The 25,780-nt window shown below is 40.8% G+C and overlaps 2 protein-coding genes across 5 annotated transcripts in view; both read left to right on the forward strand.

Annotated features, from left to right (window-relative positions):
• The window catches only part of VWA5A (von Willebrand factor A domain containing 5A), a 34,626-nt gene extending 20,748 nt beyond the window's left edge, over positions 1 to 13,878 (forward strand). For 3 of the 4 annotated variants that reach the window (XM_042905636.1, XM_042905638.1, XM_042905637.1), the window contains 4 exons: positions 7,642 to 7,797; positions 9,087 to 9,217; positions 12,694 to 12,820; positions 13,362 to 13,878. In XM_042905636.1, the coding sequence (XP_042761570.1) occupies positions 7,642 to 7,797; positions 9,087 to 9,217; positions 12,694 to 12,820; positions 13,362 to 13,441 (494 nt within the window). In that variant the 3' untranslated portion in view covers positions 13,442 to 13,878. The remainder of the gene's footprint in view (positions 1 to 7,641; positions 7,798 to 9,086; positions 9,218 to 12,693; positions 12,821 to 13,361) is intronic. The other variant, XM_042905639.1, reaches the window with a different exon arrangement.
• Positions 13,879 to 24,420: 10,542 nt separating this feature from the next.
• Positions 24,421 to 25,374, forward strand: LOC122201154 (olfactory receptor 149-like). The gene has a single exon (XM_042907100.1). It carries the CDS (start codon positions 24,421 to 24,423, stop codon positions 25,372 to 25,374), a length of 954 nt encoding a protein of 317 aa, XP_042763034.1.
• The last annotated feature ends 406 nt before the right edge of the window (positions 25,375 to 25,780 follow it).

Below are 25,780 nucleotides of genomic sequence, written 5' to 3' on the forward strand. Positions count from 1 at the left end.
GGATTTGAGAGTAGATCTTCCTGATGCTGGCCACTCACTTTCTTTCTGTCACCAAAGGGTGTTCCTCGGAACACCAGCTGTGTTCCAAGCAGCCGGACTTCTCACGTACAGGACAAACTGAGTCAAAGTACATTTTGCCACTAAGACGTGTCTTTTCTACTAAAATAGGCTTAAAGGCAACTTCTTTCTAGTCTCTGATTCTTGTAGCAAGAATTTGTGGTATACAGTTGTTTAATTGTTGAAACATCTTCATTGCCATTTACCCTCTACTTATTCATTCCCTTTAGGCTGCTAGTTAAAGAGAGGACTTTATGGTCTCAGGTGGAGTAAGATCCCTGTCCTCCCAACTACTGTGGGGTTGTAGGCAAATTAAATTCACTTCCCAGAGCCTTAGTTCCTTTAGCTGCACAACTACTGACCTCACAGGGTTGTCATGAGAAAATTCTTTTATTTATTTGTTTGTTTGTTTATTTATTTATTTACATCCAAGTTAGTTAGCAGATAGTGCAACAATGATTTCAAGAGTAGATTCCTTAATGCCCCTTACCCATTTAGCCCATTCCCCTCCCACAACCCCTCTAAGCAACCCTCAGTTTGTTCTCCATATGTTCTCTGTATGTCTCTTATGTTTTGTCCCCCTCCGTTTTTATATTATTTTTGTTTCCCTTCACGTATGTTCATCTGTTTTGTATCTTAAATCTCTCATATGAGTGGAGTCATATGATATCTGTCTTTATCTGACTAATTTCGCTTCGCATAATACCCTCCAGTTCCATCCAGGTAGTTGCAAATGGCATGATTTCATTCTTTTTGATTGCCAAGTAATACTCCATTGTATATATACACCACATCTTCTTTATCCATTCAACCATCAATGGGCATTTGGGCTCTTTCTGTACTTTGGCTATTGTCGATAGCGCTGCTATAAACATTGGGATGCATGTGCTCCTTCGAAATAACACACCTGTGTCCCTTGGATAAATACCTAGTAGTTCAATTTCTGGGTTGTAGGGTAGTTCTATTTTTAATTTTTTGAGGAACCTCCATACTGTTTTCCAGAGTGGCTGCATCAGTTTGCATTCCCACCAGCAGCGCAAAAGAGATCCTCTTTCTCCGCATCCTCGCCAACATCAATTGTTGCCTGAGTTGTCAATATTAGCCATTCTGACAGGTGTGAGGTGGTAGGTATCTCATTGTGGTTTTGGTTTGTATTTCCCTGAGGATGAGTGATGTGGAGCATTTTTTCATGTGTCGGTTGGCCATCTGGATGTCTTCTTTGGAGAAGTGTCTATTCATGTCTTTTGCCCATTTCTTCACTGGCTTTTGATAAGTTCTTTATAGATTTTGGATACTAACCCTTTATCTGATATGTCGTTTGCAAATATCTACTCCCATTCCATCGGTTGCCTTTTAGTTTTGCGGATTGTTTCCTTCACTGTGCAGAAACTTTTTATTTTGATGAGGTCCCAATAGTTCACTTCTGCTTTGGTTTCCCTTGCCTCCAGAGACATGTTGAGTAAGAAGTTGCTGCAGCTGAGATCAAAGAGGTTTTTGCTTGCTTTCTGCTCTAGGATTTTGATAGATTCCTGTCTTACACTTAGGTCTTTCATCCATTTTGAGTTTATTTTTGTGTACGGTATAAGAAAGTGGTCCAGGTTCATTTTTCTGCATGTTGCTGTCCAGTTTTCCCAGCACCACTTGCTGAAGAGACTGTCTTTTTTTTTTTCAATATATGAAATTTATTGTCAGATTGGTTTCCATAAAACACCCAGTGCTCATCCCAAAAGGTGCCCTCCTCAATACCCATCACCCACCCTCCCCTCCCCCCCACCCCCATCAACCCTCAGTTTGTTCTCAGTTTTTAAGAGTCTCTTATGCTTTGGCTCTCTCCCACTCTAACCTCTCCCCCCCCCCCCCCATGGGTTTCTGTTAAGTTTCTCAGGATCCACATAAGAGTGAAAACATACGGTATCTGGGGCGCCTGGGTGGCTCAGTCGGTTAAGCGGCCAACTGGGCTCAGGTCATGATCTCGCGGTCCGTGAGTTCGAGCCCCGCGTCGGGCTCTGTGCTGACAGCTCAGAGCCTGGAGCCTGTTTCAGATTCTGTGTCTTCCCTCTCTCTGACCCTCCCCCGTTCATGCTCTGTCTCTCTCTGTCTCAAAAATAAATAAACGTTAAAAAAAAATTAAAAAACAAAAAGAAACCATATGGTATCTGTCTTTCTCTGTATGGCTTATTTCACTTAGCATCACACTCTCCAGTTCCATCCACGTTGCTACAAAGGGCCATATTTCATGCTTTCTCATTGCCACATAGTACTCCATTGTGTATATAAACCACAATTTCTTTATCCATTCATCAGTTGATGGACATTTAGGCTCTTTCCATAATTTGGCTATTGTTGAAAGTGCTGCTATAAACATTGGGGTACAAGTGTCCCTATGCATCAGTACTCCTGTATCCCTTGGGTAAATTCCTAGCAGTGCTATTGCTGGGTCATAGGGTAGTTCTATTTTTAATTTTTTGAAGAACCTCCACACTGTTTTCCAGAGCTGCTGTACCAATTTGCATTCCCACCAACAGTGCAAGAGGGTTCCCGTTTCTCCATATCCTCTCCAGCATCTGTAGTCTCCTGATTTGTTCATTTTGGCCACTCTTGCTAGCGTGAGGTGATATCTGATTGTGGTTTTGATTTGTATTTCCCTGATGAGGAGCGACATTGAGCATCTTTTCATGTGCCTGTTGGCCATCCGGATGTGGACTGTCTTTATTCCATTGGATATCCTTTCCTGCCTTGTCAAAGATTAGTTGGCCATACATTTGTGGTTCCCTTTCTGGATTCTCTATTCTGTTCCATTGATCTGAGTTTCTGTTTTGGGGCTGGTACCATACTGTCTTTATGGTTACAGCTTTGTAATATAGCTTGAAGTCTCGGATTATGATGCCTCCAGCTTTGGTTTTCTTTTTCAAGATTGCTTTGGCTATTTGGGGTCTTTTCTGGTTCCATTCAAATTTTAGGATTGTTTGTTCTCGCTCTGTGAAGAATGCTGGTGTTATTTTGATAGGTAATGCATTGAATATGTAGACTGCTTTGGATAGTATTGACATTTTAACAATATTTGTTCTTCCTATTCAGGAGCATGGAATATTTTTTCCATTATTTTGTGTCTTCACTTTCTTTCATAAGCTTTCTGTAGTTTTTGGTGTATAGATTTTTCACCTCTTTGGTTAGATTTATTCCGAGGTATTTTATGGTTTTTGATGCAATTGTAAATGGGATTGGTTCCTTGATTTTCTGTTGCTTCATTGGTGTATAGGAATGCGACCGATTTCTGTGCATTGATTTTATACCCAGTGACTGCTGAATTCATGGATCGGTTCTAGCAGTTTTTTGGTGGAATCTTTTGGGTTTTCCATATAGAGTATCATGTCATCTGCGAAGAGTGAAGGTTTGACTTCCTCTTGGCTGATTTGGATGCCTTTAATCCTTTGTATTGTGTGATTGCTGGGGCTAAGACTTCCAATAGTATGTTGAATAACAGTGGTGAGAGTGGACATCCCTGTCTTGTTCCTGACCTTAGGGGGAAAGCTCTAAGTTTTTCCCCATTGACAATGATATTAGCAGTGGTTCTTTCATATGTGGTTTTAATGATCTTGAGGTAGGATCCTTCTATCCCTACTTTTTTGAGGGTTTTTATCAAGAAAGGATGCTGTATTTTGTCAGATGCTTTCTCTGCATCTATTGAGAGGATCATGTGGTTTCTGTCCTTTCTTTGATTGATGTGATGTATCACATTGATTGTTTTGTGAATATTGAACCAGCCCTGCATCACAGGTATAAATCCAGCTTGGTCGTGGTGAATAATTCTTTTAATGTATTGTTGGATCCAGTTGGCTAGTATCTTGTTGAGGATTTTTGCATCCATGTTCATCAGGGAAATTAGTCTGTAGTTCTCCTTTTTAGGGAGGTCTTTGGTTTTAGAATCAAGGTAATGCTGGCTTCATAGAAAGAGTGGAAGTTTTCCTTCCATTTCTATTTTTTGGAACAGCTTCAAGAGAATAGGTGTTAACTCTTCCTTAAATGTTTGGTAGAATTCCCCTGGAAAGCCATCCGGCCCTGGACTCTTGTTTTTGGGAGATTTTTGATTACTGATTTGATTTCTTTACTGGTTATGGGTCTGTTCAGATTTTCTATTTCTTCCTGTTTCAGTTTTGGTAGTTTATATGTCTCCAGGAATTTGTTCATTTCTTCATATTGCCCATCTTATTGGCTTATAATTGCTCATAATATTCTCTTATTATTTTTGTATTTCTGCTGTGTTGGTTGTAATCTCTCCTCTTTCATTCTTGATTTATTTGGGTCCTTTCCTTTTTATTTTTGATCAAACTGGCTAGGGGTTTATCAATTTTGTTAATCCTTTCAAAAAACCAGCTTATGGTTTCATTGATCTGTTCTACTGTTTTCTTTTTTTGTTTGTTTGTTTTTTGTTTTTTTTTTTGGTTTTGATAGCATTGGTTTCTGCTACAATCTTCATTATTTCCTGTCTTCTGCTGGTTTTGGGTTTTATTTGGTGTTCTTTTTCCAGCTCTTTAAGGTGTAAGGTTAGGTTATGTATCTGAGACCATCTTCCTACTTCAGGAAGACCTGAAGTATTGCTATATACTTCCCTCCTATGACTGCCTTTGCTGTGTCCCAGAGGTTTGGGGCTGTGGTGTTATCATTTTCATTGGCTTCCATGTACTTTTTAATTTATTCTTTAACTTCTTGGTTAGCCCATTCATGTTTTAGTTGGATGGTCTTTAGTCTCCAAGTATCTGTTATCTTTCCATATTTTTTTTCTTGTGGTTGATTTTGAGTTTCATAGCATTGTGGTCTGAAAATATGCACAGTGTGATCTTGATCTTTGTTGAAATTGTTGAGGGCTGATTTGTGTCCCCGTATGTGATCTATTCTGGAGAATGTTCCATGTGCACTGGAGAAGAATGTGTATTCTGCTTCTTTAGGATAAAATGTTCTTAATATATCTGTTAAGTCCATCTGGTCCAGTGTCATTCAAAGCCATTGTTTCCTTGTTGATCTTCTGTTTAGATGATCTGTCCATTGTTGTAAGTGGGGTGTTGAAGTCCCCTACTATGGTATTATTATCAAAGAGTTTCTTTATGTTTGTGTTAATTGATTTATATATTTGGGTGCCTCATGTTTGGAGTATACATGTTTACAATTGGTAGATATTCTTGGTGGATGGACCCCTTACTTATGATATAATGCCCTTCTTCATCTCTTGTTACAGTCTTTATTTTAAAATCTAGATTGTCTGATATAAGTATGGCTACTCTGGCTTTCTTTTGGTGACCATTAGCATGATAGATGGTTCTCCATACCTTTACTTTCTATCAGAAGGTGTCTTTAGGTCTAAAATGGGTCTCTTGTAAACAGCATATAGATGGATATAGTTTTCTTATCCATTCTGTTACCCTATGTCTTTTGATTGCAGCATTTAGTCCACTGATATTTAGAGTGAGTACTGAAAGGTATGAATTTATTGCCTTATGTTGCCTGTAGAGTTGGAATTTCTGGTGGTGTTCCCTGGTCCTTTCTAGTCTTTGTCACTTTTGGTCTTTTTTTTTTTTTGGTTGTTTATTTATTTGTTTTCATCTTTTCTCCCCTCAGAGAGTCCCCCTTAAAATTTCTTGCAGGGCTGGTTTAGTGGTCACAAACTAATTTTTGTTTGTCTTGGAAACTATTTCTGCTTCTGTTTTTGAATGGCAGCCTTTCTGGATAAATAATTCTTTGCTGCATATTTTTCTGATTCAGCACATTGAATATATCCTGCCACTCCTTTCTGACCTGCCAAGTTTCTTGTGGATAGGTCTGTTGCGAACCTGCTGTGTCTTCCCTTGTACGTTAAAGACTTTTTTTCCCCTTGCTGCTTTCATGATTCTTTCCTTGCCTAAGTATTTTGTGAATTTGACAATATGTCTTGTTGAGGGTTGGTTTTTGTTGAATCTAACGGGAGTCCTCTGTGCTTCCTGGATTTTGATGTCTGTGTCCTTCCCAAGGTTAGGAAAGTTTTCTGCTGTGATTTGCTCACATAAACCTTCTACCCCTTTTTCTCTTTCTTTATCTTCTGGGACTCCTATGATTCTGATGTTACTCCTTTTTAATGAGTCACTGAGTTCTCTAATTCTTAAATCGTGGTCTTTTGCCTTAGTCTCCGTCTTTCTGCTTCATTGTTCTCCATAAGTTTGTCCTCTATATCGCCGATTCACTGTTCTGCTTTATCTACTCTTCCATTCTTGCTGCCGTGGCAACCATTCGAGATTGCAGCTCAGTTATAGCATTTTTTATTTCATCCTGACTAGCTTTTACTTCTTTTATCTCCACAGAAAGGGATTCTAATCTATTTTCAACCCCAGCTAATATTATTATTGTGATTCTAAATTCTTGTCTAGACATCTTGCTTGTATCTGTGTTGATTAAACCCATGGCTGTCATTTCTTCCTGTTGTTCCTTTTGAGGTGAATTACTTCGTTTTGTCATTTTGAAGGAAGAAAAGGAATTAATAAACTAAAAAAAAAGTACAATTAAAAACAACACAAAGAAATCAAATAAAGGATGCTAGAAATTAGGTGTGTTTTGGTCTGGTTGTTGAAGGAGCTTGATAAATTAGAGAAAAAAGGGAAATATAAGAAAAAAAAGAAAAAAGGAAAATGTTTGAAAATTTGAGAAAATGAATACAATAAAATAGAATAAAACGAGACGATGGAAGTAATAATTTTAAGAATTTACAAAAAAGTTAAAAATTTAGAAAAAAATTAAAGATATATTTTTAATAAAAATGGAAAATAAAAATAATTTTTTTCTCTTTCTGTACTCAAGAAAAGAAAAGAAAAAGAAAAAAAATTGAATAGATTGACCAGCAAACAGACTGAAATACGATTGAAATTACATCAGTCTCCCCTAGAAGTCGAACTGTGAATCACTTTATAGTCTATAGACTAAGCACATTGTGTTAGCTCTTGGTGTTCCTCAAGAGCTCTGTTGGCCCAGTTGGGCGGGGCTTAGTATAACAGCTCCATTCTCCAGTAGATGGCGCTGCTTACCTCACAGGGGTGGATTGTTGTGGCACATAGAGGCATTTATGCCCATGTGCGGGAGGGATGAAAATGGCGTTGCCCAGCTACCTAGTCTCTAGTATTGGAGCTCTGTGCTCTCCCCGACTAGCAATCAAGCACCCCTCCTTTGTCTCCGGCTTCTGTTCACTTCTCGCTTTTACACTGTCTGTGACGAAGCTGTCAGGCTGCCAGGTGGCACCTCCCTCCTGAGTTTTATTTCAGATGGGGCTGTGTTTCCCAGCCCCTCACTTCTGAGAGACTGTGGCTTTGACCCATTCTGGCCTTCTGGAGGAGGGTCTGGCTGAGCAATGGACTGGTGCCAGCCCTCCTCAAGGAATGTTCATGAGACTCTGCCGCTGCTGATGCTCAGAGACTGTGACTAGGCACCAGTCCACCCATGAAAAATTTCATGCAGTTGTGTAGCAGCAGCATTTCAGGGATTATGGCAAATCACAACACACATCTGGCACCAGGCTTCCCTCTTAACATCCTTGTTCCAACACCAGTGAATGTGGTTGTTCTCCAGGGTCTGCTAGGATCTTTGGCTGTAGGTATGGTTCACAGCCTCCACCAAATATCTTCCAAGCAAGGGAACTGCCTGTCCAAGACATAATGTCCGAGGACTTGAAGGACCTTGAATCTGGCTCCTGGGGATTTGACCTTCCCACCAGAGCACCGCCAGGTATCGAGCTGCAGAGTTTCAGACTCTATGCTTCCCTGTTTATAGTGTCTTAATGGAATTTAAACACTCTCCTTTCTCCTTTCTCCCTTTTTTGTTCAGTCCCTTGCATACTCTTCCTTTTCTCTCCAGCCGCTTTTGCCGGGGGGTGCTTTCCCATACTCTCCCCACCCCCCAATCTCCGTCTTCTCTCTGCAAGCAAAAACAGCTCTCTGCCCTCCACAGCTTCTCTCTCCACCAGTTCACCTCTCTGCACTGCGTACCTGCCAAGTTCTGTGGTTCAGGTTGTGCAGATTATTGTGTTAGTCCTCAAGTCAGTTTTCTAGGTGTGCAAGATGGTTTAGTGTTGATCTGGCTCCATTTCAGGGATGAGAGATGCAAAAGAACTTCCATGCTGTTCTGCCATCTTGGCCACTTTGAGAAAATTCTTCATGGTAGCCACAGAGTAGCTTTACTTTGTGTTGGTTTCCTAGGCCTTCCTCACTTAGAATATTCCAGCTCTGACCATCCTCTTAGCAAAGATGAAAGAAACGTTACCTAGCAGTGGTGAGCTTCTGGTTTTTGTGAGCTATTTAGCAACTACTTTTTGTATGGAGCCAAGGAAGGGCCTTCCATACTTTTTGTACATTTTGAGTGTTAGCAAAGCTGAGGTTCAAACTAAGAGTGTTGAAATTCAGAGCTATAGATTTTTTCCCCTATTAGAGTAGAATTGTTTTCTAGTTATAGTTTTTCTCGCCTGCTAATTTCCAAGTTGCTCTAAGTACACCATCACATATGATAGATAGCCAGATGTGAGATGCTTTCTGTGTGGTCTTTAAGCAACTGTTGTAGCACCCAGATAAGACACTAGACTACACTTTGAGGTACGTTGCTAGGTGCTTCCTTTATATCTGCTTTCTTTTGAAAATTTTTATAATTAAAATTCAGGCTACACTGGTGTAGAATTTTTTTTAATATACATCAAGTTTTAAGGCCCATTTAAATAGGACTGGATAAAACTTTAAGCAGCATTATCATGTGGGTTCTTTAGTTCCTCGTATCTTTTCCTTGTTGCTAAATTTTTAAGTGTAGCTCCCCTAGATTTAGTATATCATTCAGGTGGCCTACATTGTCACAGAGAAAATACCTGCCTCCCAGGGGAAGGACTATGACAGGTATCTTGGTAGGATCTGCTTAGCTCTGTGCTGTCACTATAGCCTGTCTTTCTCAGGTATGCTAAGACCTGTCTTTCTCAGGTATACTAAGGGATCGTAGCTCTATAATTTGTCACGCTCTTTTTTTGTTCCCCAAAGTCTTTGGAGAGACTTATCTGGTGCAGCTGATATCCCTCCAAAATGCAGATGGTTCCTGGGATCTAGATGAAGATCTGGCCAGGATCCTAGGTATAAGTTTGAAAGACCTATGGTCTGCACTCCCTGTCAAGGTAAGATTCAGAGAAGAAAAAGGAGTATGTATGTTTTTAAGGGGTTGGGGTCGGTCATGAGATTGGGGTGATTCATGACTCATCTGAGAAAGGAGACTGTAGGAGGCCATAGACTAAATTGATTTCTAATAAATAGATGTTGAAGATTTTTCTTGGTATGTTAGAGAAGAACGAACAAGGAACTAAGAGCCTAGTTGGTGGGAGTTGATGGATGACAAAGGGAAAGCAAACATCTTCTTTCACTTCATATTCCCCGTCAGTCATCTTAGAATAACTAACATTTTTGAGCAATTACTGTCTGCCAGGCACCATGCTAAGCACTTAACATCCACTGACTTATTCATCATAATAATTAAAGTAAATCCTATTCACATTATTGCTATTTTATATAGAACCATAATACTGTGTCTGAGTTTTCCCAGCCAGTCAGTGGCAGAGCTGGATTCAGTTCTAGAACTGTCTTCAGAATCTACATTGCTACTAATTTGTGCATGTGGCCCACAAATCAGCAAAATTTCACTGAAGTCAGGACAGGTATTAATAGGGAATCACCTAGTTATTTCAAATGTGTCTAAGTCTGCCAATGAGGACAAATTTCATTCCAGAATTTCAAGGCAACTTACCAGATCTTCTGAGAAATTGTTAAATATGGACAAAGACCAAAAGCCTGAAGGACAGGTGTTGTTCTGAATTTTCAAAATGGGAAAGGTGGTTAAATAAACCTCAGGGACACCTGGGTGGCTCAGTTGGTTGAGCATTGGGCTCTTGACTTTGGCTCAGGTCATGATCTCATGGTTCATGAGTTCAAGCCCCACACGGGTCTCTGCACTAACAGCGTAGAGCCTGCTTGGGATTCTCTCTCCCCTCTCTTTCTGCCCATACCCCACTCGTGCTCTCTCTCTCTCAAAATAAATAAGCTTAAAAGAAATTTTTTAAATGATTAAAAAAAAACCCTCAAAAATCCTGTACCTGCATCAACTAATACAGTATCCACTTGTCCAATGGCTATTGAGCAATTGAAATATGGCTAATGCAAATGAGGAACCAAATTCTTAATTGAATTAAAATGGGATGTAATTGTGAAACACATGCTGATTTTAAGACTTACTGTAAAAAATGCAAATATTCATTAATAATTATTTTTATATTGATGTTAAAATGATATTTTTAATGTGTTAGGTTAAATAAAACATATTAGTAAAATAATTGTACCTGTTTATTTTTATATTTTTACATATGGCTGCTAGGACATTTAGGACTATATGTGTGTGTGACATTATATTTCTATTAAAAAAAATTGTTCTAGAACAAATAATTAAAAGGATAATTTTTAAACCATTGGAAAAAGATATAAGAATCATGATGTTCTAACTCGGTTTTATTGGGAAACCAATGACATGTCAGACTAACATTTCCTTCTTTGACATGGTAACTGGGCCAACCAATCCAGGGAGTCAGGAACCCTGGAGTATCTGAATTTCATTAAGGAATTTGAATTTTTTAAACGATGAGTATATGGACTGAGAACAAACTCACTGAAAATTCATTGCACTGAATAATGAATTTTTTCAAACTTACAACAGATTTTTGGAGCCACCAGGCTCTGAATTCTCTGGAGGTTTATATTTTCAATGAAAATTTAGATCCAGTGCTTTCCTGTTTGTAAATTTGCCAAAACTGGGAGATAGAACAGTAACAAAATTGAGATCCCAAAAGACCTTGAAAAATGAATGACTTGTAACTTTTCCTGGGGGGGAAGAAAAAACTTACTGGGAATCAAAATACTCTTTTTGCTTCTAAATCTTCAATTTTGTAAGCAGAGAATAGAAGCAAAATGACTTAAGACCTGTTACAACATGGAGACTTGGGGTGACTGCAAACTTCATGTGAACCAACGCACGTGATATGTGATCAGTGGAAGGCACAGGATTTTCAGAAGAGCTGTGTGTGTTATGTATTTGGGGCTGTGGTCATAGAATTTCATAAGTTCACCGACCTCCAGATGTGACCACTTAAGGAAGTGTATTTTAGTTTTTATTTTTATTTTTTAAGTTGATTTATTTTGAGAGAGAGAGAGAGCAGCGAAGGGGCAGAGAGAGAGGGAGACAGAGAGAATCCCAAGTAGGCTTTACACTGTTAGTGCACAAAGCCTGATGCAGGCCTCGAACCTATGAACCGTGACTTCATGACCTGAGTCAAAATCAAGAGTCGGATGCTTAACCAACTGAGCCACCCAAGTGCCCCTAAGGAGGTATATTTTAAACATCACTGTGATGTTTGTTTCTAGACTAGATCAAGCATGGGGGTTCTTATTGCTTTGACATTAGCAGTTCTTTTAAAGAAGAATGAAAGGAATTGAGAATTTTGATTGACAGGACTCCTCACAGAGGATCTGATAGCTGTTTCCAAATTTTAAGGCTCATGATCTAAAAGAACAATTTTTCTTGATCTGTTGCATCTATAAACTGAAGGTGGGACCCTGGGTGAAAACTCATTTTCTTTCTTTTTTAAAAAAAGATTTTTTTAATGTTTATTTATTTTTGAGAGAGACACAGAGTGTGAGCAGGGGAGGGGAAGAGAGAGGGAGGGAGGAAGAATCTGAAGCAGGCTCCAGGATCTGAGCTGTCAGCACAGAGCCCGACGTGGGGCTTGACCTCACTGTTGGTGAGGTCATGATCTGAGCCAAAGTCGGACCCTTAACCGACTGACCAACCCAGGCATCCCTAAAACTCATTTTCTGTTCTCTGCCTGAGACTCTCTCTTGAGTGAACAGTGTGACTCCAGTCCCAGCTGTGTCATTTGCTAGAAGGCCAACTTTGGGCAAATCATTTCACTTTCTTATGAATCAGTTTTCTGTCTCAAAAATGTCATTATTGGTGGGACGCTTGGGTGGCTCAATGGTTAAGTGGCTGACTCTTGGTGTTGGCTCAGGTCATAATCTCACGGTTTTGTGAGTTCAAGCCCCACATGGGGCTCTGCACTGGCAGCCCAGAGACTGCTTGGGATTCCCTCTCTCTCTTTTTGTCTCTCTCTCTAGCTCTCTGCCCCTCCCCCACTCACGCTATCTCTGTCTCTCAAAATAAATAAATAAACTTAAAATTTTTTTTTTTTAATTGAAAAATGTCATTATGGGTAATTCCTCTTTTTTTTTTTTGGTTTGGCAAATATTCAAATAAAACATTCAATACTTTATAAAAATATAAAGAAATTATGCACGTATTCTCTTATCATAGCTTGGGAATGCTTGTTGGGGATTTTGTAGGAGTTTTCAGCACCGCCCTTAAGACTCACAATATTTGCCCTGAGGTTCAGGGCCTGGCTTTACGCCTTGCAAGTAGCAGATGAGGTTCCGAGAGAACAGGTCGTCACATTTAACAGCAGTTTGGAGCAAAGTGAGTGAGGAGGTGTTTGCGTCCCCTCGAGGGGCCTCCTGCTCCAACTTGGAGGTTTCAGGGAAGTCTCCGTGTGTTGTACAGGATGCAGATTCCTCAAGCTGGGCCACAGTCCTGGCGGTGGTTTGGCTACATGCCAAGGCTAAGCACCAGAAGTGTGAGTGGGAACTTCTGGAAAAGAAGGCCAGAACCTGGATTAACAGTAATGCAGGTAGGAGTTCAGTCCTAAGACCCCATCTCCTTCCCTCCGTCGGAAGCTGGCCATCTTGCCAGGTGCTGAGCCTCCAAGCCTGCTAGAAGATGACCGAGAGGGAGGCCCCGTGGTCCTCTCCCAGTTCAGACCTTTTCTGGACTCCCCCATAGTTCTTTCCTTGGGGGGTCTGAGAGTGCAGTCTTAAATGGGGGAGGGGGAGGTAAGTAAAGAGGGAAAGGGACAAGGATGGGGACTGTGAATTGTGAGAGGGAGATGGCGTGGTGTTTATTCTCCTCACCATCTCGGTACTGTACCGAGTATAAGGCTGGGCTGGAGCTCTCACCCCTCGGGGGTTTATTAGCTCACTGCTGCTCAGTATTTCCGGGGTCTGAGAAGATGAAAGGGAATCTGGGCAGTAGGAAGAGAAAAGTCAGGGATGTTAAAGAAAGACAGGAGCCGGACTCCGGGGAGATGAGCAGGCCAGTTTAGGGGAGACTCGGGGAAGAGCGTTCACTCATTGTGATTCCTCAGCCTAATTCTTGTTTTCTCCTCCTAACAGCCTCCATCAAGAAAAAGCTTGTGAAAGCTGCTATTGCTTTTACCAAGTCCTCCGTGGACCCTGCTGTCTTTGGCATCTGAGGAGACTGTCCAGAGAAACAAGTGCCTCTCCCCTGCTGCTGCCCTTTCCTTTACGCTCTCCTGCTGTGGTGTGTTTTTGTCTTTTACACCTGGCCTGTCAGTTTCTTGACATACAAGTGAAGGATGCCCATCCCACCTTGCCTCTCTGTTCCCTGTTCCCTTTGGGTAGGGCGATCCGCTGCCCCCTCAACATGTACCCTCAGCCAAGTGCCAATGGTCCCAGAACCTGTTCCCTTTCTTTGGAGGAATTTAAAGCATTTAGATATTTAGATATTTACATTCCTTCTGGGTTTTCCAGCATGACCACATGAACAACAGGTGACACAGACTCCACTAACGGGTACAGCACTGATGTAGGAGATCCCTAAATAAGAGAATTCAGTGCATTATATTCGCCTGTTCCCTTTGGTCTTTTTTTTTTTTTTTTTTTTTTTTTTTGAGAGAGAGAGAGAGATGGTGCAACTGAGCAAGGGGCAGAGAGAGAGAATCCCACAAGAGGCAAAGGGCAGGGGAGAGAGAGAGAGAAGTGGGGCTCACCCGAACTGGGGCTCGAGCTCACCTGAACTGGGGACTCCCAGTGTGGGAACTGTGAGATCATGATCTGAGCCGAAGTCAGATGCTTAATGACCGAGCCACCCAGGCACCCCTATTCCCTTCGATCTTACATACTCATCACGACCAGACTGCTGAGCTATCCAATTTTCTATTCTAAGATAGGACAAAGAGTTGGAAGGGAGGTTGAAAGCCAGCATCGGGATCAGTATAACCTCAAGATCACAAAGAGAGAGACTCCATGGGTCCTCTGTGAGAGGCGGCACTGCTGGTGGCCTTCCTGGTTGATTCCACTTGGATTTTGCTAACCAGTATCACATGCCTTCCCTCCCACTGCCTAAGAGACGGGACTGAATCATACCTTTTGGGGACAGATGTTTCTCCTTAATTGTTAAACTTTTTTTTTTTTTAAGTTTCTTTATTTTGAAAGAGAGAGGGTGAGAGGGTGAGCTAGGGAGGGCGAGAGAGAGAGGGAGAGAGAGATCCCATGCAGGCTCTGTGCTGTCACTGTGGGGCCTGACACAGGACTTGATCTCATGAGCCATGAGATCCTGAGCCAAAATAAAGAGTCGGATGCTTCACTGACTGAGCCACCCAGGCACCCCTTAATTGTTAAACATCTTAGTAAGAAGCCAATAATGGAATCTTTCGTCTTGGCCTGAACCCACGAGGCCTAAAGTCAGGCTCTATAATCTATAATAAAGGAAAAAGTGGGTTTAAAGGTACCTTTGCCTGAGACCTGAGACTGGATCACTCAGCCCATGAGGAAGAAAGGGGCTCCCCATGCTTGTTTCTGACCTTCATGTCCCACATACTCTGTCCTAGTGGGAATGACCCTATTTGACGTGGTGTCCCCTACGATACTATTGTATCAATATTAAAATGGCTGTCTCTACACTGCACTTTCTTGGGTCTGATCTTTTGTGGACTTATTTTTTGAACCTGCCTTGGTTTTATTTTCCCTTATTTTCCCTCTCAACGTTGCTGATGCCTGCACTGGGTCCTGTCCCCTCATCTTCCGTTGTAGGCTGATTTCCTGACTCACATGAGGCAAGGAAAGGACACTGATCAGAGAACCACTAGTAGAATCCTGACAATACACTTAAATAGTTATGTGATAATGGACAAATGATTTAACCCCCAGGAGCTCAGTATCCCTATATGCAAAACTGGGATGACACTCGAATTCCATTGTCACTTTCATCTTGAATATTCAAGAATACTGAGGAGGACCTCAGTATCTGTTCACTTATGTAGAGAATGGCCTAGACCGGAGTTCTGTTGAGCTGTTGAGTGAACCTCAGGAACATTAGCCTGACTTGCATAGTGGAGACCGATCTCCAAGGATTTTCTCACAAGTCTGCTTATGGCTGAGTGTCACCTGTGGAATAGGGCTGTGGCATCACCTGGAAGCTTGCTAGAAATGCAGAGTTTTAGGCAACCCCAAGAACTACCATATTAAAGTCTGCCTTTTAACAAGGTCTCCAGGTAATTCACGTGGACATTAGAGTTTCAGAAGTGAGGGCTTAGTCTTTATAAAATAGCTTGTTTATATCCATGACTGCCATCTAGATAGGTCCTATTGATGTTGTGACAAGAGACAGCTTCCTAAAGACCATGCAACTTGTAGAACTACCCTGTGCTCATAAAAACATGGCCCTTTACATTTATTGTACAGATCATTTTTTTTTTTTTAATTACATGTATTATTCCCTTCCCTTTTTCTTACCCTTCAGCTTGTGGACTAGGCTAGAGCGAAAAACAAAACAAAACAATAACAACAAAAGCAATCTTCCATGTGTCTTCTTTAACATACAGAACTGACTATAGTTTTAAAGTAGTATGGTTTTATTTTTCCATTCGAGCTCATGCAGTAACATGTTGTGCCAACTGTAAATTCCTCAAATTTAAACAAGTGTCGGTCTTCATAATCAACAAGTATGTTTTGGCACATTTATCGAAGCCCACTTTCAAGGCTGGTGCCTCATGTTTTTGGAAAATATAAAGCACCATCTGTACTTTCAGGAACTGATGATCTGGGCAAGGAGCCCAGGAGAGAAACTGAGCTCAACTCCCATTGGGCGTCCTCACCCTGCAGCTCTTTCCGGGCTGCAGAGACTTGGCCACAGGAGGATGGCAGATAGGACTACCTCGAGATTCTCCACTCACACTGAGCCCAGTACCTTCCAGAGCAGGGTACCCTACTGCGCATAGACTTAATGAAACCCAGTGCCTCTTTTCCCCAGTTGCAGCACAGTCACGCTGGGATAATGTAGCATGTGCCGTTCCTCTCCCAATTGAGCCGTTGCTTCCTCAAAAAACAGTCCATGTGCTTCTAGTATCTGATTGACTAGAAGAAAACCAAGAAAAATCTCATGCAATGAGCTAAGCCCATGTACTGTTTCTCCTACCAGCTTCATCAGTTTTTGCCTCAGGTATTTCGATGATCTCTTGTTAGATTGTGTACACGTTTAAGATTATTTCATCTTCTTGGAGAATTCACCCTTTCGTCATTATGTAACACCTATATCCCTGATGGGTTTCCTGGTTCTGAAATCTGCTTTGTTTGAAATGAGTATAGCCGCATCAGGTTTCTTTCTTTCTTTTAAATTTTTTTTGTAGTGTTTATTTTTGAGAGAGAGAGAGAGAGAGAGAGTGAGCTGGGTAGGGGCAGAGAGAGAGGGAAAGAGATAATGCCAAGCAGGCTCTGTGCTGTCAGCACAGAGCCCAACATGGGGCTTGATCTCACGAAGCCGTGAGATCATGACCTCAGCTGAAACCAAGAGTCAGATGCTTAACTGACTGATCTCATGAACCCGTGAGATCATGACCTGAGCTGAAACCAAGAGTTGGAAGCTTAACTGAGCCACCCAGGCACCCTGTGCCAGCTTTCTTTTGATTAGCATTAGCATGGTGTGTGTTCTTCACCCCTTTAATCTATGTACATCTTTATGTTCAAAGTAGGTTTCCTGTAGACAGCATATATACTTGGAGCTCGTTTTTTTTTAATTTGCTCTGACAATCTTTATCTTTTAATTGACATACTTACCATATTTAAAGTAATTATTAATATAATTGGATTTATATCTATCGTGTTTAACTGTTTTCTATATGTTGCATTCTCCCCTCCCCCTTTTTATTTTGCTTTCTCTGGTTTGAATTAAGCATTTTATGTGACTTCCTTTTATCTCTACTCTTAACATCAATTATATTTCTTGTTTTTTAAAATTGTTGCCCTGGAACTTGCAATATACATTTTAAACTAACTTGAAGTTCATCTTCGAATAGCACTATACCACTTTCTGTGTAGTGTAGGCACCTTATAACAGAATTTTCTTAACCTCCACTCCCACCACTATGGTATAGCTGCTATTCATTTCTCTTACCCATATATATATATAATGATTACCCGGGACGCCTGGGTGGCTCAGTTGGTTGGGTGACTGACTTCGGCTCGGGTCATGATCTCACGGTTCATGGGTTCAAGCCCCGCATCGGGCTCTGTGCTGACAGCTCAGAGCCTAGAGCCTTCTGATTCTGTGTCTCTCTCTCTCTGCCCCTTCCCTGCTCGTGCTCTGTCTGTCTCTGACTCTCAAAAAAAAAATAAATGTTAATGATTCCCCAATGCTTTGTTATTGTTATTGCTTTAAAATTGATCTTCTAAATCGATTAAGAGAAAACATTTATTCCACTTTTATTTATTTATTCTCCAACACTCTTTTTTTTTTTTTTTATATTGATCTGAATTTCTGACCTAGATCCTTTTCCTGAAGGATCCCTTGTAACATTCCTTGCAGAACAGGTGTGCCGGAAATGGGTTCCTTCAATTTTTGTTTGGGAAAGTTTTTATTTCTTCACTTTTGAAGGGAAATTTTACTGGAAGAATTTTATATCCTATACCTTATTTTTTTAATTTAAATTTTAGTTAGTTTACAGTGCAATATTGGTTTCAGTATATCCTATGCTCTTCAAACATTTTAACACTTTAAATATTTCACCCCACTCTTGTCTTGCTTGTGTAGTTTTTGATAAGAAATCTACTATAATTCTTCTTCTTCTTTTTTTAATGGGTAAGGTGTTTCTCCCCCACTCAGGCTTCTTTCAAGTTTTTTCTTTGTCTTTGGGTTTTCTTTATATATATAATATATATTTATTTGTATTTATATATTAAAATATATATATTTTAATATATATATATTTTCTTTATTCCCCCTTTTGTAAGGATGCTATACTGTCTCTTCTAGGATATATGTTGTTTACTAGAAAGTTTACTTTTCTTGAACCTTGACCTACTTATATGCTTATCCCATGGAAATTGGATACTGTAGTTTGCTTGGCAGATGGGGCTATATCTCAGACCCTGCTAGATTAGTGATAATTCCACTAATATCTGTCTGCTATCTCTGATCCAGAAGCTGTTCCAGTATTCTAACCTGATGTGGCTACCTGAACCATGTCCCAGGAGTTCATAGGCTTTGATAATGGGCGTGGGGACCAGATACAAGCATGTGAAATCACTTAGGAATTGGTAATGACTGAGGACACCAAATCATTCAAGAAAGTTCCATGTATTCAAGTCCCTGATATTTCTATCATTCCCATCTCTCCACCACCAAAGATGTAGAAACTATGAGTTTTATTCCTACATTTATTACTTTAACTCCTCTATTAGGTGGATCACATCTCTTTCATAGAAACCATTAAATTGTCAAGAGGTCAAACAAAGAAACTGAGCACTTTCCTACTAGAAGAAAAAAGAGAAGGAAAGAAAAGAAAGAATGAAAGAAAGAAAGGAAAGGAAAAAAATATCAGCCTTAAGAAATTTATCACCCTTTAGCCATCATCCTACTCTTTTCCATTTTTGGCTCATAGTTCAATTCTTCCCCAGAGTTTTTGCAGTAAGGGAAGAAATTTTCACTTGGCCATTTCCCCCAGACCCCAGTCCTGCCAACAAACAATAAAGCACCTGTCACTGGACCAAGAATGCCTAGACTTAGCCTTGCTATTTATAATCAGAAAGTTCTGCTGAATGATTAGTTGAGAAACCAGTTGTTTCTGGAATATGCCAGTGACTTACTTAAATTCCTGGAGTAGAGGAAAAAAAGGAGTTAAACAAGGTTTTCTCTGATTTAAACAAGGATGCTTTCAATATAAGGGAAATTTCCCTACAAATATACCATAGCAAGACATCTCTCTTGTGGAATATCTACTGAACTTTCTGGGACTCCTACCCTATGAAATAGGACATGAGCTGAACAAGCTGCTCTCTGTCACTCTCTCACTTTCTCTCATAGTGTACGGCCATAATCTTGTCAGAAAACACTACATAAAAACAGTAATGACTGTGAGGGTATACATAAGCCTCCTCTAAATCTCGAGAATGAATCTACTATTAACTCTCCTCTTACACAGGGACAGCTGCTGTCTGTATGGAGTCATTTTTGGAAGCAGTAATGCTGTAGTGGAAAGAGGGCTCAGCCTGGGAATGCCTGGATTCCTTTGTGGTCTAACTTTTGGAAAGTCACAGATGCTCTGAGTTCCAACCTCCTCATTTGTAAAACAGGGCTCATAAGGGCCACCTTACAAAGTTCTTGAGAGAATTAATTAAAATGACATAAAAGTGCACCAGAAAACTGAAACAATCACACAAGGAAAGTGATATTAGTTATGAATAAGTATTTGAAAGTCAGAATTAGTTCTGAACATTTTTCTTGATAACCGAAAGGAAAGAGTCATGTTATCTTGGATTTGAGATGCAGCTCTACCACTGACCAACTTTATTACCTTGATTAAATTGCTTAAACCCTATGAGGCTAAATCTCCTACTAGAAATGGGGGAAATAATACTACGTGCCTAATAGAGTTCTAGTGAGAACTGAAAGAGATAATACATGTAGACCAGTCAACACAATTCTAGCACATACGCACAATAAATGTTAGCTTTTATTAAAACTGTAGTCTAAAAATAAAAAAAATTGTGGTCTGTTCACTATGACATCTCAACAGGCCACTCTCATCTTGTGAGACCCTGCCTGAGTAGCATCTGAACTCGCTCCATGACCTATGTTTCTCCTTTCAAAAAAATGTTTTCACAGCAGTCTTGGTATTACAATAGTTACTTTTGTAACCACTACGGGCATATTTGTCATTTCTTTTGTATAGGGGTTAGTAGAATTACCATCATTAAATAAACATTCCACTTTTATTGTGTTAGGTCAGTATCATTGAAAAGTTTTACAGTATAAACAAAACCAAATAATTTCATAATTAGTAAGAACATTGATTCAAGTTATTCATCCAAATTGACAATATTCTTTTTTTTTTTAATCTTTTTAACATTTATTTATTTTTGACACAGAGAGAGAGCATGAACAGGGGAGGGTCAGAGAAAGAGGGAGACACAGAATCTGAAACAGGCTCCAGGCTCTGAGCCGTCAGCACAGAGCCAGACGTGGGGCTCGAACTCACAGACCGCGAGATCACGACCTGAGCCGAAGTCGGACACTTAGCCAACTGAGCCACCCAGGCGCCCCCAAATTGACAATATTCTTAATGGCACACCTACAAGATGATCCTCTCCACACCTTGGATATTTCCAGCGACAAGGAGCTAATCATCTCATAAGCTTGTGTATTTCACCTATGTACATTTTCTAATAATTAAACACTTTCTATTCTGAAAATAAATCTTTCTACCATATCTGCCTATGATTCCTGAGTCATCACATGGAACAGCATATAAAGACCACCAGCCATGCAAGCACTTGAGGACCACATTATATCTGTTTCTGTTTCAGTACAAAACTCAGATCTCTGGCATTCATCAAAGCATAATGCTTGAAAGCATTGGCTTTGCAATTAGAATCTCAATTCAGTTTCTTTCTAGCTGTGTAATCTTCAAGATATTTCATCTACTTTTCAGTTTCTTTGTCAAATGCCACCTACTTTATAAGGTTTCTATTGGAGATTAAAAGTAATAATGAATGTAAAATTTAGCATAGCACTTAGCTTGAGGTAAATGTTTACTATGGATTAACTGAGTATTAGCTATTCAATCATTTTTCTCAATCATTTTCAGAAGGTTTATAGCCTGCTCCTTTATATAAAATTTTTTTAATGTTTATTAATTTTTGAGAGAAAGAGAGACAGAATATGACTGAGCAAGGGGCAGAGAGACAGAGAGAAGGAGACACAGAATTCAACACAGGCTACAGGCTCTGAGCTGTCAGCACGTAGCCCCATGTGGGGCTTGAACTCATGAATGGTGAGATCATGACCTGAGCCAAAGTCAGACGCTTGACCAACTGAGCCACCCAGATGCCCTATAGCCAACCCCTTTATTTATACGGGTCCTCTGCTATGGATGCATCTAGTATGTAAATATTTCTCTTTAGGAGTCCTGACCTGAAGGACACATCATGATAGGAGATGCATAATAAATAATCATTAACTGATGAGGTTTCTGTCTTTAATAGTAATGTTTATTAGAGATAACTGTATAGTCACATGAATGTACAGATAACCTCAAAAGCAACTGACAGGTAATATAATAAAGCCTTGAGAGTGTAAAAGACAACCAAAAAAAATGATAGAATTGAAGCTCATTCTACCATGTAAGTGATCTTGAAGGAACATTGTTATTTCCCACTTTACAGCATCTCTTTCTGATGATTTTATTGCTATTATTTCATAGCTGGATGATAAATAAGGTTAAAAAACTAATTGCTCCCTCAGAGCTATCTCTATACCTCAAGTACGACGTAAGGGAATCTAAAAAAATTTCCAAGGAAGCAATCCAGGGAGAGTGAGTGAGTGTAGATCTTGATTGTACAAACCCTATGAGACTCGGTTCTTTATAAGGAGGAGAACTGAATCTCCTTTGGTTAGAGCACTCTGTGTTCTGCTCAGAGACAGTAAAGGTGAGGTCTTGTTATGACACTTTGGCAAACTTGACTGTGTTCTCAGGTGGACTATGTGAATGTCCAGACTGCTCCAGAATGTATCTGACTGCTCACCTCTGCCCCTCACACATGAGCGGGTCCACACACAGGAGCTTTTCTGGTCTCTGGGAACATCTTTTTCCTAAAATAGACTTATAAATCAAACAGGATTATAGAATTATAGAATATCCAACTGTAAGTAAGGACCAAAGACCTCTGAGAGCCTTTTTTTGACCAAGAAGAAGTGATCCAGAACTCATAAAAATTCGGCATTGCTAGGAGACACTCTTCAGGTATGACTAGAATGTGTAATAAGAAGCAGGTTGTCAATAGCCTCTCTCCCCCAGGATGTCACTGTTTCCCTCTCTGCTATCTTCAATTTTGTCTCAGTTGCAGGGTGGTATATGAATGACTCATTTTGGCTTGGTCATTCTCTTTGGCGTGTTTTTCAGTGTCACATGCCACAGTTTATGATTGGAATCCCCATGTTGCATGTGACTCTATCACTTGAAAGCTCTTTTTTTTTCAATATATGAAGTTTATTGTCAAATTGGTTTCCATACAACACCCAGTGCTCATGCCAACAGGTGCCCTCCTCAATACCCATCACCCACCCTCCCCTCCTTCCCACCCCCCATCAACCCTCAGTTTGTTCTCAGTTTTTAAGAGTCTCTTATGCTTTGGCTCTCTCCCACTCTAACCTCTTTTTTTTTTTCCTTCTCTTCCCCCATGGGTTTCTGTTAAGTTTCTCAGGTTGAAAGCTCTTGTAGTGGGGCTGATATTAAGTTCTAGGGTCAAAAGGATAGAAAAAGTCTGTTGTCTGATCTCTAAAACTGAATTCTATTTTAACTAGGTGTGCTGGAAAGTCAAGACTGGAAATAACCAGGAAGAAGTAAGACAAGAAGGCTTGTCCTATCTTACCATAAAATGATGTGAACCCATCTAGAAGAGTGTCATTGCTAGCAGTGGATCAGGCTGTCTTAAAAGCAGAGGCAGAAGGCAGTTTTCCTAGTGATTAGGAGTACGAAGCAGCCTGAGTGAAATGAAACCCGTCTGGGTCTCAGCTCTGTCACATATTAGCTTAGTAACCTTCGGCAACTTGCTGAACTTTTCCAAGCTTCAGTTCCTTGATTTGTAGATGAGGATAGTAGTAATAGCTTTTTCTTATAGGTTTACTTAAATGAGTCACATTTGGAAAGTGTTGGGCACAGTCCTTGGAGCACAGTAAATATTCATTAAATGGTATGTATGTATATGCACGTGTCTGTGTATTATTATTGTTGTTGTTATTAAATGAGTAGTGGCAGGAAGAAGTCTCTGTGTCTTCCAGGCACCATACCCTGCTCTTGAATTGTTTGAGCTGTTCTTTGACTTTCCACTGTAAGGGTCCCTGTATTTCTTCATCACGGTAACATGAAATTGATGCTTTCTTGCTGTTACTATTTCTTTTGCTTAGTATTTCAGAGTTGCCTCAAGTCTCCTTAGGAAAAGTTAAAGCACCAGAAGAACCAGAGCAGTATCACCCAAAAGATATGGGGCTATAAGACCTTTCAAGTGGGGAGGGATGTAATCTGAAGAGGATATGGTCTAAGTCTTTTCAATAATTTGTTTCATAAAACATTTATTTACAAATAGTTACAGAATGCCATCACCAAAGGAAAGCACTTAAAGAAGGAAGTTTAAGATACATACGGGGCGCCTGGGTGGCTCAGTCAGTTGGGTGTCAGCTCAGCTTCAGTTCAGGTCATGATCTCGTGGTTTGTGGGTTTGAGTCCCACGTAGGGCTCTGTGCCAGCAGCTCAGACCCTGGAGCCTGCTTCGGATTCTCTGTCTCCCCCTCTCTCTGCCCCTCCCCTGCTCACATTCTGTGTCTCTCTGTCTCTCAATAATAAACAAATGTTAAAAAATTTTATTAAAAATAAAAAAGATACATAAAATGAGCACTTATTATTAGGGTTTATGTTTTTGCCAGATGCCCTCACAGACATCTCATAAACTTTACTAAGACAGCCAGGATTTAAATGAAATGCTCTGATTTCTAACACATTTCCCCCTCCCCCTCCCCACCTGCTGATTTTTCTAAAGGATAATGAATAGTGGAAGTTTGTTACTCAAAGATATCATGAGACTATAAAAATACAAAGACGCCTAAGGAGAGGAAATACTAACGAGAGAACTGAACAAACTGAAAAAGTTTTCTCAGCAGGAGAATATTTTGTATATACTCTAAACCTCTGATCTCATCATAGAGAACAACCATCAGCCTCTCTAACACACTCCTTCCAGGAGTGGTATGGAGTGTGGTGCTGAAATTGGCATTTCGTACTACCTGATATTTTGATATACATCTTGCCATTCATAAGAAGGCTGGTGTTGCCTGTTAAAAACACAATCAAAGCATTCATCAGTGAAAAGCTTGATAATTTGATGTTGGTGTTCAGACTTTGGTGTTGTGGGTTCCGTTCAGAAGTCTGCCTTTCTCACAGCTATGAAGAATCTCTCAGCAGTGACTGAGTTCATCCTGCTGGGCATCCCACACACGGAGGACCTGGAGACCATGCTCTTTGTCGTGTTTTTGGGCTGCTACGTCTTCACTCTTATGGGGAACCTGCTCATCCTACTGGCGATTGTCTCCTCCACTCGGCTTCACACCCCCATGTACTTCTTCCTGTGTCAACTGTCTGTGTGTGACATATTTTTCCCTTCTGTGAGCTCCCCCAAGATGCTCTTCTACCTCTCGGGGAACAGCCGGGCCATCTCCTATGCGGGCTGCGTGTCCCAGCTCTTCTTCTACCACTTCCTGGGCTGTACCGAGTGCTTCCTGTACACGGTGATGGCCTACGACCGCTTTGTCGCCATCTGTTACCCTCTCCGCTACACGGTAATCATGAGCCACAGGGTGTGTGCCATCCTGGCCGTGGGGACCTCTTTTTTTGGCTGCATTCAGGCCACCTTTCTAACCACTCTCACCTTCCAGTTGCCCTACTGTGGCCCCAATGAGGTGGATTACTTCTTCTGTGATATCCCGGTGATGCTGAAGCTGGCTTGTGCTGACACCTCAGCCCTGGAGAGGGTGGGGTTCGTCAGCGTGGGCCTCATGCCCCTCAGCTGCTTCCTTCTCATCCTCACCTCCTACAGCCGCATTGTCTGCTCCATCCTGCAGATCCGCTCTACTGAAGGCAGACGCCGTGCCTTCTCCACCTGCAGTGCCCACCTCACCGCCATCCTGCTTTTCTACATGCCGGTGGTCCTCATCTACCTCAGGCCCACCCCAAGCCCCTGGCTGGATGCAACTGTTCAGGTCCTGAATAACCTGGTCACCCCCATGCTGAACCCCTTGATTTACAGCCTCAGGAACAAGGAAGTAAAATCCTCTCTGGGGAAGGTGCTACATCACTTGGGCTTCCTTGCTGACCAATTGTACAGAGAGAACACTAGTTAAGGCTTCAGCTGAACTTTGTAGCGTATATAACAATTTTACGTAGTTGACACACATATTTTTGAATCTGAAAAGACAGGCATTATACCATTTATATAAAATGGATTGTCTCCATTTTACAGTGTGGGGACTAAGATTCTGAGACCTTAAAGTGACTTCTCGAAGGACCCATAAAGACTGAATGGCAGAATGAGACTCTAGGGCTGGTTTCCTGACCCTGGGACTTTTACTGTCTTGAGGAGTTCATACTGCTGATGAAGGAAGGAGGCAACTCTCCCCAGGAGGCCGAACAACCTGGACCTTCTGCTTCCCAATATTTATCTTCTGCCTCCTCCTACACTTCCTCCTCTTCTTCTTTCCCCCTCACCCTGGCACTTCTTCCTCCTGGCTGCAGTGATTGTCTCCTCAA

The sequence above is a fragment of the Panthera leo genome, chromosome D1, assembly GCF_018350215.1.
Source record: "Panthera leo isolate Ple1 chromosome D1, P.leo_Ple1_pat1.1, whole genome shotgun sequence".
Lineage (NCBI taxonomy): Eukaryota > Metazoa > Chordata > Mammalia > Carnivora > Felidae > Panthera > Panthera leo.